Below are 17,992 nucleotides of genomic sequence, written 5' to 3' on the forward strand. Positions count from 1 at the left end.
AAAGTGCAACGTTATTACCGTTGAATCTCATGTTACCAGGTGTTAAAGAAAATACAAAAGAAATCTGCTTGGCAATACCTAATAATTTACTTTATTGGGTTACCTTTACAAACTTTTTATATTTTTCCCTAGCAGAGTCTTCATCGCCACTTTCCTATGTAAAGTACTGCATAAGAAATCAACATGCAGAATATACGACAGTGAAAAATGCTTGGTGAACTATACCTGGGTCTCTCAGTGACCTGGGTCCCTTAGAAACACGCTGCTGTAAACCAGCTCCTTCTCCCTTGAACCTCGTACAGTGGCACCATCTCTATCCCACTGTTTAGCTGAACCCAAGAATCCTCTCTGAGGCTTCTCAAACCCCACAGACCTGACCAGCCATGATGTCCACTCCAGGCATCCTCCTTAGCCCCCCTTGATCAGTCCTGGCTGTGCTGCCTTAGGTCAAGCCCTGTCATTCGTTCAGTACAAATATGGAAAACATATATACAGCAGCTTAAACAAGGCACAAGCTATCTCCCTGTCATTTCACAGACTGAAAGCAGGTGGTGGTTCAGCAGGGGCAGCCCTGCAGGCTGAAGACCTGGCTGCTATTTCTGGGTCCTCAGCTGTTGTAATTTCTACCATTTCCCAAACAGTGGGGGATGGGGGACAGGAAGAGGAGGGTGAGTGCTGTTTTTTTTTAATTAGTCCCATGGCAGCCACATGCATCACCATCCATATTCAAAAGGCAGAAACTTTGTTCATGACTCACACTTAGCTGCAAAGGAGGCTCAAAAGGTGACTGCTGACTGAGCAGCCACTTCTTGACTACAACTCCAAGCTTGGAGGAGAAGTGTGTCACCAAAAAGAGAAAGGTAGAGGGGTTCAGGGGCCATTGGACGATCTGCCCCCACTGGACTAGTGGAAGCCTCTGGGAGCACCTTCTGCCTCCAACTTCATCACATGCCCCATTGGGTATCTCCCTGGCCACCTATGCTCATCTCATCGCATCTGTCACTGAAGTCAGTAAGCAACATGGAGCCTGTGATAATTCTGCTGACCAGGGACAGGATTAATACTCCTGTGGATGAGGCTCTCATTTTATACCATTGGCTTTTATTATTAAAGAGTTATATTCAAAGAACATAAAAATGATTTTAAATCTATATAGTAAAAACATTTTTAATGAGTGGTAATAGGAAAATTGTTACCATTACAGAGAACAAAATATCAACAACTGCCTCATACCATATAATAAAAAAACAAACTTTACAAGATCAAAGGCCTAAATGTGAAAACTGAAATTATAAATATAGAATGGTGAACACAACTACAAAACATAAATAAATAGGTAAATAAGTAAAGGAAAATTGGGAGGTTTGACTGTGTCAAAATAAAATATTTGTGTTATACAAAAGACAAATAAATAATAAAGTATTAGTTAACACTAATATTAAAATTAATTATTGAATTGTTAAAAATTAGATAAAATACATAATAGGTATGATTTAATATTATTGTTATTAATACAATAATATTAAATGTTCTTGTCTTACCCTAAACTATAAGAAATAAGGTTCCAGTTTTTTAGGACCATACTAGGATTTCTCTCATTCTTTGTGCATTTGGACTGCTAGTTGAAAGTACTTCCTCATTATTTTTCTATTAGCTCCTCAGAGCTGTCAAATCCGCCACAGTATTTGTAATTCTTGTAACTGGTAGACAATTGTGGTAGCCAGTTCATCTCCCAGAATCCTGCCTTCACTAGACACTGCAGTCCAATCCAACAGCTGCCACACTGTGTGGATGCTCAAGCAGCTCTATGGAGAGGTCCACAGGGCCAGAGGGTTCATCTCCTGGTGCAAGGACACGGGGTGCTAGAAATGTTCGTAAGTAGAAGGTGTTTGTTTCTAAGTTAAGAAACTTACTTGAAAAAACCTATTTGTCCCTGACCATGGCAGTAATGAAAGAGAAAATAATTTTTACTTTCATCATTTAAGACGAAAGTGTTTTGGTCTGGGTGCTTTCTCTCTATTGAAATTTGTATTATATAATTACGTAGTAATATACAATTAGAATTATATAATTTACAACTATTATATAATCACGTAATAATATTCAGTAATATCATAACATTATTAATCTGACTTGCAGAAGAATCACACTGTATCAGTCAGATAGGACTGGTTGTGCTGCTCTAACACGCAATCCCAACATCTCAGTGGTTTAAAGCAGTGGTTGGCTCCTGCTCCCCTGGTCTGTTCACCAGACACGTCACAGTCAAAGAGCCTCCGCCATCTGACATGCTGCTGTTTGCCGTGGCAGGGAGAAGAGAACAGGGTAGAGTGCTCACTGGCCCTGAAGGCCTCTGCTTGCATATCACTGGCCGAAGACAGCCACAGGGTCACGCCTGACTCCGACGTGGGAGGAAAATGCAATCCACCCAGTGTGCAGCAAGAAGGGGCCTCCAGCATGGGCCAGCAGCACTGACTCCCATCAGCTTGTCACCAACTCACCACAATTCCCTGGCCAGAGACCACCAAAATGGAACAGGCTGGGAACAAGAAAAATACAGGGAAATCATGGCCAGGGAGAGTCCAGCAAGGCCACCATAGTTGTACATACAACCTTGTGTGAAAACCTCAGAAAGATCCAAGGTCACAGAATTCAGTTGCCAAGGGTCTGCTGGTTCTCAGCCATCTCAGCAGGAGTCCAGGAGTGAGAAGAATTATCTGGAAAAAATCCAATGCAATAAATCCCAGTGAAACCCACAGAAGGGCCTAAAGTTCTTTAAAAAGGTATTCCTGCAATAATAATGGCAGCTCAGATCAGAAATGAAAGAGAAAGAACAAAATGAAAGATTAGTGGGGCCCCCAGAATGTTCTAGCAGGAAGTAGGCCAATATGACTGGTTCTGTTATATCGTAGTAGGTACCACCCCCCAGCTGTGGTGATGAGGCAGAGAGGAAAAGAACAATCTGAAGAGAGAAAACAAGGCCAACATATGGCATTTCAGGGTACCCCTCTGTTATGGGTTGCTTTGTGCCGCCCTCCCCTCTGAATTCATATGTTGAAACTCTTCTTTGGAAATAGGGTCATCACAAATGAAATTGGTTAAGATGACTTATTAGGATGGCTCTTAATCCAATGTGACTGGTATCCTCATAACAAGGGAAGGTTTAGACACAGAGATGGACACACACAGGAGACATCTGCATGCAGAATGAGGCAGCGGTCAGGGTGGTGTGTCTACATGGGACACCAGTGATCACCTGGACCACCAGAAGCTGGGAGAGGCCTAGGGCACATCCGCCCTCGCGGCCTCAATGGGACCAGCCTGCCCACATCCTGATCGCTGACTTCTCACTTCCAGACCTAGGAAGAGAGTAACCTATTGTGGTTTAAGCCAAACAGGCAGCCCCTGGACACTTCTACACCCTCCACCATTGAAAACGGATACTGCCTGCTTCCCTGAGCCCCATGCCCAAGCCTGGTCCCAACCAGAGCTGAGGCCACTTTGGTGAGTGTGGGAACCACAGTTCCTTTCCAGGCGCTGTTGTATCATGGCGGTGAGAGAGTCCCTTTCTGTCATTTTCAAACAGAAAATGGAAAGGTTGTTAAATGTATAAGTAATTTTGACTGAGTCATTGATCTGGATACTTTTAAAGTAAAAACAGTGAGTATTTCTGTCACACTTTGAAGTTGGCTCTGCACTCCCTCTCCTCCCCCAGGGCTATTTTAAAGCCATTAAGAATGTGTTCCTTTTATCTGGAGCCTTCAATTAATTGAATTTCAAAAATACTCTGAAATGGTTTTTTTATATTAAAAAAAAAATCAGCTAACTCCTGGGGGACATTCCTGTGTGATTTACTGCCACAGTAATTAAAAGCTGGTGGTTATGCCGGTCACTGCCGGGGCGCCACCGCCTCCAGCTACACTGAGGCTTAACGTAGAACGTGTAACCTTCCACAGACATCCGAAGACGGGAGAAATATTCTCATTTTCAGGACTGCTTTGGGTTGCCTCACATCCCCCTGAACCACCCCTTTAAGAGGTCGCACCGGTATTCACAGGACAACTAAATGCAAGCGCGAGTCAGTGTCTCAGCTGCAGACAATGAAACAGTAAGCAGCCATGTTGGTCAATGTCCCCCAGCTTCTGTGCTCCTTCTGGGGCCACCGCTGAACAGCTTCCCACAGACCTTTGGAAACCCAGCCCTTCGCAATGCCAACTCACCGAGGGCTGCTCGGCCTGAGAGCAGGTGCCCAGTGGGCAGGCAAGGCTCCAAACAGACGGTTGACCTCACGTGCACGCCACTTCCACCCCCAATTTCTTTCATTTACTTACTGAGTTGTGAAGATGCCCCCAGTAGCTTGTCGCCGCTACTGGTATAACTACTTTTTGCATACAATTGCAGAACACCACATGTGAGAAAGGTCACAAAGCAGGAACCTGGGGGTCTTTTCACTATAGTGAGTATATTCTTTGTGCCAATTCCGTGCCGGACGCCAGATGAAATTCCTAGGTTGAGAACCCCTCTCGTATCAGCTATTTAATGTTTTTGGGGTCCCTTACAGGAACACTGGCTCGTGCATTTAGGATACATGTTTATGTTTCTTTTCGCCCTGCTAAAGATTTTCCTTTCTGAAACTATGTCAGAGAATTCAAAAGGATATTTGAACTACAGGGCAATGGTGTGTACCGTTACCTTTCTCTACAATTTAAAATAACTCCATCTTGTTTGGATAGCTTTTCTAGCCAGGACGTTTATGATCTGAGGCTGTGCTGGGTAAACATTTCAAGTTTAAATGTACAGACTACAGACATTGTCTGAATTAACAACCCTTCACTTTTAATAATAAAAACCTGCCTAAAATCCACTGGCACATTTCGGCATTATAGACACAACACCGTATTTATTCCTGAACTAAGGAGAAAGGAAACACTGTCTAACCCTTGCTCACTCAGCCTCCTTCCAAACTCACAAGGACCAAACAGTGAGAAATAAAAATGAGACCAGAAGTGTGAGGCTCCCTGCCCCTCAGTCCACCGAAGGTCACCCTGTGCAGTGACCATAATCACCTCTGACCTGCGGGCAGCCCACATATTGCTGCCTCTACCCAGAGCACAGCTCTGCTTTCAAAAAGAAACCCCTCAGACCTCTCTCTTTAGGTAATTCCATGTTTGGCATTGCACTACCAAGGGAGAAAGGGAGAAAGCCCCTTCCCTGGGGCCTGAGGGCCAGCTGGGCCAAGAGATTGGGAACCACACAAAAGCCAGGAGCCTCAGGGAAAGGTGTCGCTCCCCACTCTATACCCTTCAGGTCCTGGCTCTGAAACACTACTCTGCTGCTAAGTCAGACGGAGGAGTCCTTTCCACAGGCAGACCCTTCCATGGGCAAGGGCATCTTTAGGACACCAGTGCCAGTGTTCCTCTGAAGCTGTCTTTACTCAGGACCAGTTCCTACATCCTCCCCTTTGACCCAAGTAAGAGCCTCTTGCCCATCCTGTGTCCCCAGGGGGAGAACGAGCCTGCGGGCCCCTTGGCCACAGCAGGCGCGGGGCAGTGTCAGAGCCGGCCCAGTCAGCTTCAGCACAGCAGTTTCAACCAGCAGATGCCTCTACATGTTGCAGCAACATCCAGGCCAGGGGGAGGTGCAGCAGCATGGCCAGGCCCTGGGGCACGGAGACTCTTGTTTCAGATTGCACTCCACAGCTCTGCCAGCAGGAGAAACAAAGGAGGGACTGAGAGAAGATGGATCCACCAGGAAGCAAGTACTGACCAGAAGTGGGGGCTTGGCAGGATGGGGGAGGGGGGTGCTGTTGGCCTGTGACAGCACAGGGCCTGGCCCTGGGAGGACTGCTGTCCTTCCAGGGTGGCAGCAGCTGTCGTCTCACCTTCTGGATTAATGACTCACTGATGCCAATGTGGGACTTTCCCTGCCAGCCCCCCTCGCCCAGACCTAGGGTATTTCCATCATTGCCTCAGAGCAGCAGCTTGGGAGGGCCCATGATATGGCGGGAAGGATGGGGCATTTCTCTGCCCCAGAAGTTCAGGGTACAGGGGCAGCGGATGGCCGCGGATGCTTCCAGTCACATGACCAGGGGTCCAGGGCAAGGTCAGGCCTTTGAGGGTGTCAGTGAAGGAGAGGCTTCCCTCAAAAGGCAGGGCAAGAGAGCTCCCATGACACCCGGTGGGGTCGGGTTGTGGATGTCCTGGAGGACCCGGAGACTCCGAGGCTGCTGGCTGCCCTGGGCTCCTTTCTCCACAGGCCTGTGGTTTGCTGTTGTTGGGAGGCCTGAGTGAAGCTGCAATTTATCTTCAAATCAAGGTTGTAAGCACAAACTGCCTTGCTTATCTTCAACTATGAAAAGAATCTAAGTCCCAGGTGAGCTCTGCAAGGAGGGAGGGTCAAGCTTGTCCCATTTGCCCTGCCAGGAGCATCCTGCATGGCCCAAAGGAAGAGACAAAGACAAGGAAGGGGAGCTGAGCAGCAGGATCAGGACTTAAGCAAAGCCCTCCCATCTCAGGGTGCTGGGTGGCAAGGGGCCTTTCCTCCATTTCCTTCTTTCCAAGCAGAATCAAATGAATCCCCCACCCCATCCCCACCACTCCCCGCCGAAGTCTCCCCCTCCTAGAACCCCTTCTGTCAGCCCAGGGAATTAACCCATGGGCTACCCTGGCATGGTCTGCAGCCCAGACAAAGCCCACCTTTGTGTTTCCAGAGGCCAAAGCTGTGTCCTTCTCAGAGAAGCCACCAGAAGCTCTGGGCAACTGGCTCTCTTCTTCCCCAGCCCTGTCCCATGGACAAAGCAGAGGTACGAGCGAGCGAGGCCTGGAGGCAAACACCACCCCAGCCTGCTGGTGGTGAAGTAAGCAGACCTGCATTGCCTTTCCAGTGACTAGAGATAGCTTTGAGGAGAGAAAGGGGGGCGGGGGAAGCAAATGACTTCTTTTCGTTATCAGTAACAACAAACCTCAAGTGTCATTGCACCATCACAGATCCTGAGGAGAAAGTTTGTAGTTCTTTGAATGAAAATGATGGAGGTGCAAGGTTGGGCAGTGGAGTGCAGGGCAAGGAGTTCTGGAATGGCCAAGTGAGGGCCAGGCAGGCATGGACCTGGGACCCAGGACACTGTCTTCCTTCCTGGACACTGTCACAGGCTGTCTCCATTTGGAGGTGTGTTCCCAGGCCAGAGGTCCAGCATAATAGGGCTCTGGACAGTCCTGGAAAGCTTCTACCGTCAGAGCTCCCAATCCCGGGCAGGCCTGAGTCCCCACCATCCCCACCCCCACCCCTCCACCCCCAGCAGTTTCTGTTACCTTGGAAACACCCATACCAAGGTTTTCAGGAACTGCCCTGCCTGCTGCCCCCAAGAGCCCAGTAGGTGGAGACCAGTGGGGATACCACCAAGTGGGCTCCCTTGCGATAAGACTGAGGGGGGAGGCGGGTGTTAGTGAAGGGGAGCACGAAAGAAAGCGAAGGGCCTGACAGCCAGGACAGGCCACCCACCCACTCAGCCTAGTCAGAGGAGAAGCAGGCCACAAGAGCCCTCAACATGACTTCCAGGAAGGGGATACCACGGTCAAGGGGGACTCTGGGAAACTGGGGCCAAGAAGGAGGGAGGCTGTGTGGGAGTGCGGCTCCTCCGACCCGACAGACCCAGACCTGACAACTAGGGCACCGGAAGGGACCTCCTAAGAGCCCCGGAGGAGCCCAAGTTCCTCTGGAACAGGACAGCTGGCGCAGCGTTTGGCTACACTGTGTCAGCGCGCCTTCCTGCTGTGCTGTTACGCTCGGTATCCTCTCTGAGCTGGGAGTCCCTGCCACCCCACCCCCCAGGGCGCTCTTCATCCCAGCTCCTACACCTCGTGTACCTAGAGCGCAGGCCACGGAGGGGAAAGTTGGCAAGTGCGCGGCGCCCGCGGGGGAAAGCGTTAATGGGCGGCCGGGTGGGAGCAGCTCGCTCGCTCGCCCACGTCACGCCGGTGCGGGCTCGACTGACGACCGCGGCGCCTGGGGACGCCGGCGCGCTCTGCTCGCCAGGTGCTCCGCCTGGAAATGTCTCCATTAGTTGTCGCCTGCTCCCCGCCGGAGCGCGCGCGCCGAGTGGCTGCGCAGAGCTCTCTCGGGCCGCCGATAGTGTCCGGGTGCCACCGCAGGTAGGCGAGGTCCCGGCGCCCGCCCCCGCTCCGGGGCTTCGAGACCCCTCCCCCCTAACGGGGAGGCGGAGGCTCCGCGCGGCCGCCGAGGGGCTCGGGCGGCTGCGACGGTGGCGACTCCCCGGTGCGTCCCGGGCTGCGCACTGCTCCCCGTGGGCCCAGCGCCTCAGCCGCGCGGGCGGGCGCGTCCCCAGCGCAGGTAGGGAGTGGGCTCGGCCGCACAAACTTTGCGAGGATCGCTCCTGCGCTGGAGAACACAAAGTTTGCTGCCTGCCGGTGGGGTCTCTGGAGGCCGCCGCGTTCGCTGCAAGTTGCAAAAAACGGGGTGCGGGGGGGACGGTGCGGGGCTAGGGAGCCAGCGCGGGCCAGCGGGGCCTGCGCCTGGACACCCGGACTGCGCGCCTTTCCGGCTCGGGCGGGCCCAGCGGGCGCGCGGCGGGGGCGCGGCAGGAGAGCAAGAGGGAGCCGGCTGGGATGGAGGGCGTTTCGGGGAGGAGTATTCAACGCTTGTGCTGCAGCTCGCCCCACTGGCTTTGCGGGAGACCCCAGAAGACGGGCTGCGAAGGAGTAACCTGCCAACCCCAGGGTTCGCGAGTGTGGCGCCACCGACAACCAGAACGCTTCTTAACCCCTCACCCCGCCCGGGTGTCCGAGAACAGTGGGCGGGCACAGGCGCCCCAAGCCTCGGCCCTAAGCCTCAGAAAAGAAGGCCTGTGCCTAGTGCTGCTTGCTCCCGCCTCCGGCCTCTTTCTGAGGTCAACTTCGCTGGACTGGAGAGAGTCCCCCGCCATCCCCACCCCAGCCTCGCTCTCGGTGCAGGAGGACTGGGTGATCTCAGGGACGACTCCGGGAACCGAGAGTGCCTGGGCTCAGCTGATGACAGGGAGGAAAATCCCACCCGAGAGGAAGAAGGTCAGGGCGGGGCCTATCTCCCCAGAGGCCCTCCAAGGTTCGGACAGCCTGCAACATCCCCGGGCAAGAGCGACCCACAGGCCTCTAACATTTGGGACTAGCCGACCACAGGCACCCTCATCCTTGGCTGCTTTGGAATACAACAGGCCAGTGGGGCACCTCACCAAGCCCAGCTGCTGCCCTGACCGTGGGGAACCGCGCGTTTCCGGCAGGTCCTGCTCAGGGGTGTATTTAGAAACGGGGTTCCCTTGAGGGGAGGGAGGTGGGCCCAGCACTCTCGTCTGTGCAGGTGCATTTTAGCAGATGATACCTGAGATGCTGAGGCTCCTGTTCTATCTGCTGTAGGAGGAAAACCCGGGTGCCTCACCTCAAGACTTGGCCTTTTAGTGAAGGGCACTTGATAGTTATTCCGGTATCATCTATGGGACAAAGATGGCACAGGAAGTACCCTAGTTTGGACAGGCGGGCCTCAGTCGGGAAGCAGGCTGTCAGCGGGATGTTGCGGTGTGTGGTGGTCTAGAGACAGACCGCGCTGACCCTGCCTCCAGGGTTGGTACACAGGACCTGGGTGATCGACCAGCAGCCCCAAGCTTCCCCAATCAGGGTGGCCGAGCCTGGGCCAGGCAGAAAGCAGAGAATCAGCAGTTAGCCGCCTGGGAAAGTAGAGCCCCGGAGCTGGGTTTCAGGATCAGGGAGAAGGTTGCCCCTGAGAACAGGGCCAGCCAGTGGGGCTGGGAGTGCCTATTTACTCACTCATTCCGGAGAGGAAATCAGAATAGTGCAGTGGTGGTCAAAGGAGGCTCCTGAAAGCCCTCCCCCAGGTCCCCCCATGGAGGGCCTGTGCCTGCCCGCTCCCAGGGTGAGCACATAGCTCAGAAGACAAAAAATCCAGTGTTCGGAGTGCCACAGTTTTCAGAGAGCTGTGGTCGAGTCCGGGTGAAGGAACGGCGGCTGTCAGGCCTGGATATGCAGCGCTGCCAGACTTGGTGGCTTACTCCCCAGTCCGCTGAGCTCTGACAATCGCCAGGCTGGGGCCACGGGAGTGGGGAGAGGAAAGGATGCTGAATGCCAACCTTGCATCGGGATTCCTGCTCCCTGAGCCCTCAGCCACCCTGGCCTGATGCCCCTCCCTCGGCCAGCCAGGCCTCATTACTGGGAGAGAGCGAGTTGTTTGTAAACAATAAATAATGGAAAGTAAGAGAACGTTCAGAAAAAGCCTGAGCGGAAGCCAGAAAACTGGAGGGAGTTGGGAGGAGGGACGATGGGGGAAGGGAGGAGTGGAGGAGAAAGACGGAGAGAGATTGAGAGATTCATTTCTTCCAAGAAGCCCCGGTGGCTAGTTTCTTATTATTTACAGGAAGGTGATATTAGCAATTCAGGTGAGAAAGAAATAAACACGGCCGCCAAGAAATCAATACAGAATTCAAAAAACAATTATTAATGTCATTTGACTCGTGTTCTTTATATATCTCTCCCGGCTACAGACGCTAAACTGTCTGAATAATTTGCATGGAGCGGCTATTCATTATTTCCGATGTTTTTCCCTTGCAAGCAGCTCGGACGTGGCCGGCTGCGGTCCAACGCGATCTGAGAACTCGTATTTTCATCTGTAAATTAAAGCAATTACGCAGCAGATATTATATGATGCGTACTGTGGTCTCCAGATAGTCATCAATCACCTTCAACCGAGCTGTCAGAGTGGGCAGATTTCGTTTCTGGGAGCCAGGCTTGCAGCTGGGGAGAGAGTGAGAACGTCATCATTAATTAGAGGGTGACCCTGGGGCAATTCACAGGTCTGAACCCAGGAATCTCTCCCAGCAAGTCTGCACAGCGCCGCCGAGCGCGGCTCCCTCCGAACCCTGGAGGCCTAGCGGGGCAAGAGCAGCGGGGGCGAGCCGGGGCCCCGGAGGGTGGCGGGCACTCAAGGCGTGGAGCGAGTTCCGAGTGGTCCGGACGCTCCCTTGCTATTTGCGTGCTGGCCTCTTCTTTGGACTAGAGCAAGGTCCCGGGGCCGGGACTGGCTGTGGAAGTCCTGGGGTGGGCACTCTGCCCTCTTCTCCAGACCGATCAGTGCGCCCTGCGCATGGAGCTTTGCAAAATGGGCTGGGAAGAACGCCTCTGTCTGATGCCCAGAGCCCCTCCCTCATGCCTACCCCCAAAGGTCGCCGGGAGGAGCGAGGGCAGCGGGAGGCGCCCCAAAGCAGAGTCTCGAAACCTGCTCTTCGGAGCGCGCAGTATTTTTGGCAGGCCGGGGTTTAGCTGCGAGGGGCGGGGCGGCGGGGGGGGGCGGTGGCTGAGGGAGTGCACCCGCGGGAAGAGTAGGAGGAGGAAAAGCAGGACCGTGCGCTGGGCGGGAACTCTCAGGAGAAGGGGGCGCGGGGTGGGGGTTGCGTTCCCCGGGGACACAGCGGCCAAGTGTGGCAAGCCCCGCAGCCTTTGGGCCACCGAACCCTGAAGTGGGGGGCTTTGGGGAAGGCCCCAGGACCCACACACCTGAGGGCATTTTGACCTCCAGATGCAGACATTGTTGTTGCCGCATCCGGTTCTGGAACCCCATCCCGGAGTGGGGTTCAAACTGACGTTGCGGACTCCCGGTTAAACAATAGTCCGGCCGGCGCAGCCACACGCCTGGAACGCGGAGCCGCTCTCCGTCCACCTGGAGGGGCATGGAGAACCGAGGCCGGGAGACCGCCTGCGCCCGCGCGGGTCTAATTTTAACTGTTGATTACATCTTCATGAAGACTCACTCGTGTGTCCCTCATACGTCTTATTTGTAATTGAGACTAATGATTACAGTGGCGCGGGGAGGAGCAGCTGCTCATTAATTAAATTCTAATTAAAAGTGCCTCCCGTCCTCAGTGACTAAGGAGAAATGCTGTTCGTTGGGACGATCTTGACTCCTTGGATGAAATTCATTTGTTAAAGCGCCTTGGACCCTGCGCGCGCCCCGCCCGGCCGGACCTCGGCCGAGTGACCCGCGCCCTTGCGGCCAGGCCAGGCAGAGGCGGGGGCTGACGTCAGAGCCTTCGCCGCTTAAAGCCGCGCACATCTGACTTGACGGGTTCGCGAGACTGGTTTTTTTTTTTTTTTTCCTTTTTTGCAAAATATGTATTTGTGTCGCCGCTGTGAGGCCGGTCGGTCCCAAAGCCCCCTCGAGGCTCTGGATTGCGAAGCTAAAAGGATCGCGGCGGCTGCCGCGGCTCACTCTCCTACTCGGTTAGAAAAGTTTGCTGAGTGTGTGGATGAATTAACCGGCTATCCTGCTTCGCTCCCCTCAGCGCATAGGAGCGGGCGGCCCCGGAGCAGTGGCCGCGCCACGCCGGCCCCCACGCACAGGACCCCACCAGCCCGCCTGCCGGCCCCGGGCCGCGCTCGCCATGTCCTACCCGCAGTTTGGATACCCCTACTCCTCGGCACCACAGGTAAGGAGGCCATGCGAGGCTGGAAACACTGGCTGGCAGGCTATCCGGCGATCCGATGTCACTTCCCAGCGGGCAGAGCCTGTGCCACGTGCCGCTTGTGCCCAGCCCCGGGGAGGGCAGGAATGCTGAGAGATGCCGACAGGCGGGGACCCCAGTTCCCGCTTATTTGACCTTCACCCCCTGGATTCTGAGGCTGTGCCTCAGCGTACCCCAAGGACCCAGGAGAGATGTGGCACATGAGGGAGTGTGTGGCATTGGAAACCCCTCAGGGAGGGTGTGAACACTCCTGGGCTGGGCCGGCTGGAACCCACGTGGCCGGAGGGGGGCCTGGGCGCCCAGGCTTCCCACGGGAAGGAGCGCGCAGTCGGACGTGGATGGCTGTAGACCCAGAGGATTTGGGGCACGGCCTCCTGGGCAGTGACGGGCGGATGGCGAACGAGGGCCCCAGCCTTGAGCTCCGTGGCCCGCCTTTCCTCGCGGCCCCTCTCTCCCCCAGTTCCTGATGACCACCAACTCGCTGAGCACGTGCTGCGAATCAGGTGGCCGCACGCTTGCGGACTCCGGGCCTGCCGCCTCGGCCCAAGCACCAGTTTACTGCCCGGTCTACGAGAGCCGGCTGCTGGCCACTGCGCGACACGAGCTCAACTCGGCCGCCGCGCTGGGCGTCTATGGGGGCCCCTATGGCGGCTCACAGGGCTACGGCAACTACGTGACCTATGGCTCCGAGGCCTCCGCCTTTTACTCGCTGGTAAGGGTGGAGAGGGGGTATCTCCAACCTTCCCTGCCACGCCACGCCCCTACCCCTCTATTTGCCAACTTCACTTTCCCCGACTCCCGAGGAAGAGGCGTGAGACCCCTGGACTCAAGACTGTAGGGGGTAGGAGAAGCTTCCTTCAACTTTGCACCTCCAAGCCTGGGCGCTGGGAGCACCACCAGCTCCGCCCCCACCCCACCCCACCCCACCCCACCCCGTTTGGAACCACCTGGCAGGTGGGCCGTAGTATTTAATGTATTGATTGTTCTCAGATGGCTATTAAGTTCTGATCAGATTTCTGTTTCTGTCGGAGCGGGCTCTTCCCTCCCCGCCCAGTTCCCCTATCCCCCTTCGTCCTCCTGGCCTCCTTCTACCTCCTCTCCTCCGAGCGCCCGCAATGACCCCTCCCTTTCACCTCCCTCCCTCGCCCCTCTCAAGTCCCCTTGGCTCCTCCCCATTTCTTTCCTTTCTTCTCCCCCCCCCCTTTATTTCCCGTCCCTCCTCACCCCCCTCTCTTCTGTTGTCCCCCAGCCTCCACCCCCTTCCTTCCTCCAATCTCATCCTCCGGTCTCTGGTTCCTCTACACTCATTTCCTATTCCCGAAACAAACCCCAGCAGTCTCCTCATTCCAAGTCTTAGGGCTCCTTCGCTGCCTAGGCACTAGGCACAGTCTGGGGATGGGAAAGAAGCACTTAGGACCGGGGCCTAGGGGAGGAGCTTGAGCTGGGCGGTGTCCTGGAAGCCGCGACCCTAGGCTGCTGTTCCCACAGAACAGCTTCGACTCCAAGGACGCCCCTGGATCTGCGCATGCGGGCCTCGCGCCGGCCGCCGCCGCCGCCGCCGCCGCCTACTACCCGTACGAGCCGGCACTGGGCCAGTACGCTTATGACAGGTGAGGGACCAACCCTCTTCACTAACACCGGGGTCTTCACTGCCACCGGGGCCCTTGCCCTCTGATAGCGATCACCACCGCCCCCCACCCCAAGCAGCCTCGCGACCCCCTCTGAAAGATTGGGAGGCAGAACAAGGGGCGTTCCTCTCTCCAGGTCGGGCTGGCCGGGCCTTGGTCCCAGCCTGCTACCTGGCTAGCCTGTGCGGCCAGGGTTAAAAGTGTTTCCAGTCCTCCACCCCACCACTTACTCCCAGCTGTCTAGTCTCCCAAAGCCTTCACTATGCTGTGGTTTGAGGGAGTCGCATCTCGCTGCCCAGGCATCGGATGCCTCCCTCCACAAGAAATGCAGCCCGTGTGGTGTGTCCGGCCCGCCTACCGCCCCTACAGTGGGAACCAGAGTGGAGGAAGTCCTTGCTCACTCGCAGATAGCATGTCCCATCTTCCGAGGGGCAACAATTACATCTCTAACCGCATAAATGCCGCATAGACCCTCTGGGCACTTTTTCTTCACTGGCGCTGATGACCAGTTCTGCCCATGGTCGTTACACAGTCTGGCTCGCAGCTCTGTGACACACTTTCCTGGTTTCGGGATCGAAAGGGTAGGAGAGAGACCAGGTAAAGGAACTCACTCGGAGACATATATGTCTATATAAAGTGACAAACACAGGGCTGGGTTTTGTGCCCCTGCACCACCTCTGACCTCTCTGGCTGAGGAAGGAGCCCAGGCTCCTTATATCAAATATAAACATTTGTCCTTGGGCCAAAAATAGCAGCCGCCACGGGCAGCAGCCTGGGCCAGCACTGGGCTGCAGCTCAGGCCTTACCCATAAATACACCCCCACGATGGGGACTAAAAGCCTGCGTGTGCCTTGCCCCGGTGCCCCATTGCCCACCTGTCTCCAGATACGGCACCATGGACAGCGGCACGCGGCGCAAGAACGCCACGCGGGAGACCACCAGCACGCTCAAGGCCTGGCTGCAGGAGCACCGCAAGAACCCCTACCCCACCAAAGGCGAGAAGATCATGCTGGCCATCATCACCAAGATGACCCTCACGCAGGTCTCCACCTGGTTCGCCAATGCGCGCCGGCGCCTCAAGAAGGAGAACAAGATGACTTGGCCTCCCAGGAACAAGTGTGCGGATGAGAAGCGGCCCTATGGAGAGGGTGAGGAGGAAGAGGGGGCTGAAGAGGATGCCCGAGAAGAGCCTGTCAAGAGCACCAAGAACGAAGGTGGGTAGAGGCTGGTGATGCTGACGCTGGGGGTTAAGGCCAGCATTCCCTGAGCCTTCTCTATGGCTTCTAGGCTGGCTAAAGGCATTGAGCCCTAGGGGCCCTGGGCAGCAAATGAATGAAATAACCCAAATGGAGCTGGAAGAGGGGGAGGGGTGTGGGGAGGACTGTGGTGGTAAGCCAAGAGCATGTTTAAAGAAATCCAACATTACGTTTAAAATGTTACACACCCCTCCATCATTGATTTGAGGCTGAAATCCACTCACAGGTGTTGCCAGTTTGAGGACTGGAAGCCTCTGAAGGAGATGAGAGGTAGGAGGAAAGGCGTGGTTCTTTTTTCCAGCTCCAGTGTCAGGCCCTGTAACCATGGACACAGAGTTAGGAAGGAGAAGGAGGTGGGGGCCTGGTTAACCCACCACCCTCTCTCCCTCAACTGACTACTCTTTCTCTCTTGGGCAGAACCCATAGGCAAAGAAGAGAAGGATCTTGAGCTCAGCGACTTGGAGGACTTCGACCCACTGGAGGCGGAGCCCCCAGATTGTGAGCTGAAACCTCCCTTCCAGCCCCTGGACGGTGGTCTGGAACGCATCTCCACTGCACCTGACGGTCCCAGTGCCCCTGCAAAAGAGGCCTCGAGCACCCACCGGATGTCCCTGACCGCCGATGGCCGGGCTGTCCTGGACCAGGACCTGGAAAGGGCCCGGAGCTGCCTCCGAAGCGTGGTGGCAGGGCCGGAGCAGCAGCCGGTTGCGGGGGGCGGCCCGCAGGCCTGCGAGGCCAAGCTGGGCTTTGTGCAGGCTGGGACAACGGCGGGCCTCGAGGTCAAGCCTCGCATCTGGTCCTTGGCACACACAGCTACCGCAGCCGCCGCCACCAGCCTGAGCCAGACTGAATTTCCTTCGTGCATGCTCAAGCGCCAAGGCCCCACTGCCTCTGCCGCCATCTCCTTGGCGCCACCCTCCTCCTCACCTGCTGCCCCGGCTGCTGCTGGTGCCCTAGACAGGCACCAGGACTCCCCGGTAACTAGTCTCAGAAACTGGGTGGATGGGGTCTTTCACGACCCCGTCCTCAGGCACAGCACTTTGAACCAGGCCTGGGCCACCGCCAAAGGTGCCCTCCTGGACCCAGGGCCACTGGGCCGCTCTCTAGGGGCCGGTGCCAATGTGCTGACGTCGCCCCTGGCGCGCACCTTCCCACCCACCGCGCCCCACGATGCCCCTGCTGCCAGCACCGCGAAGGAGTTGCTGGCTGTGCCCAAGGCCAGCGGGAAGCCCTTCTGCGCTTAACTCGGTGGGACCCCGGGGCCCAGGAGGAAACCGGTGCTCAGGCTGCAGCTCGCTCATCCAAGACTCTTTTTCTATTGAGTTTCCAAAGCGAGGCGAAAGCGCAGCGAAGCAAAGGCCACGCACCACCCTGGATGGAGGAGGGTCTGAACTCCGCCTCCCAGGACCACGGACAAACCCCTGGATATGTCACACTGGGTCCACAAACCACCCTGGTCATTCCCAAATTCAGGAACCGGTGGGATCAGGCTGCGCCCAAAGCTGAAAGGCAGCCGCCCTGAAGCATAAAGTTTACGTACAAAAGTTTACATGGAGAAGACATTTTGGTTCCAGGCTTTGTTTGTGTAGTTGTCTTCTGGGTGTGAGGCATGCCCGTGTTCATTCTGAGGACCCCTCAGCCTGTTGACCTTCTGACTTCATCCTCAGCACATCTCACCCAAAGCACTTCCCTGAATTTACACTATTGCACACTCTTGACTCGACAAAATTATGTTTTTTAAATGTATGCTCACACCAGTAATTGCCTGCTTCAGAGGCTGATATAACAAAACCAATAAAACTGAGTGATGTTTGCATTGCACAACGAACACATTTCCAAGGTAGAGATTTGAAAACTTGGAGAAAAGGGGCTGGTCACTAGAGGGAGGAGAGGGGAGGGGCACTGACCAGAGTCCCCAGCAAGTTGGCTGCAGAGCCTAAGACGGGTTTTGGTAAGGCTATTTTAAAAAAGAAAAAAGAAAGGGAAAAAAAAAATAAACTTTCAGGATTCTGTTGAACTCCCTAACAGAAGTGAATGAAAGACCCAAAACTTTTAACCAGGCTCCAGAATTTTGAGTGAATGGGAGTTTCTTTGGCTAGATTAATTTGAATAACTTTTAAACTTTCTAAATTCCCTGGGACTGTGCTTTGGTGGAGGAGGAGCCGGGAAATCACAGCCCTGAAACCTTTCTGCTACGGGGCTTTTTACCGTGCCCTTGAGGGAGTGGGTGGCCTTTCAGAGCCCCACAAGGCTCCTAATCCAGCCTCCCCTTCCTCCTGGGACCCGGGGCCTTGTTGGTAAAGATCCCCCACTGCTAGGTACGGCTCCAGGAGGAGGAAGCGCAACAGACCCGAGGCTGGGCTAGGTAGGAATTAGGGACAAGAACCCAAAAAGCAATTTGGGATGGGGGACATGGGCCTTGCCCCACCTCAGCAAGGGTCCTGGGAGGTGCAGGCCCCTAGCTTCCTCCAAAACCCCGGTTCTCCTCCCCCAGGCGTCTATCCCCCGGCCAGGGTCCCTGGAGGGTGCCCTGAGAGAGCAGAGAGCACTGCACTCCCGGCTGGCCCCTGGCCCTAAAGCCCCCTGCCTAC

General features: G+C 55.3%; 1 protein-coding gene across 1 annotated transcript; it reads left to right on the forward strand.

Annotated features, from left to right (window-relative positions):
• Positions 1 to 7,925: 7,925 nt before the first annotated feature.
• IRX4 (iroquois homeobox 4) lies at positions 7,926 to 16,645 on the forward strand. Its single transcript, XM_054578215.1, has 6 exons — positions 7,926 to 8,147; positions 12,338 to 12,481; positions 12,978 to 13,229; positions 14,006 to 14,127; positions 15,031 to 15,359; positions 15,819 to 16,645. Exons 1-6 carry the CDS (start codon positions 7,926 to 7,928, stop codon positions 16,643 to 16,645), a joined length of 1,896 nt encoding a protein of 631 aa, XP_054434190.1.
• Positions 16,646 to 17,992: the final 1,347 nt, after the last annotated feature.

The sequence above is a fragment of the Pteronotus mesoamericanus genome, unplaced genomic scaffold (genome assembly GCF_021234165.1).
Source record: "Pteronotus mesoamericanus isolate MK-2021 breed Mesoamerican mustached bat unplaced genomic scaffold, CSHL_Meso_final contig_50, whole genome shotgun sequence".
In the NCBI taxonomy this organism is placed as follows: Eukaryota; Metazoa; Chordata; class Mammalia; order Chiroptera; family Mormoopidae; genus Pteronotus; species Pteronotus mesoamericanus.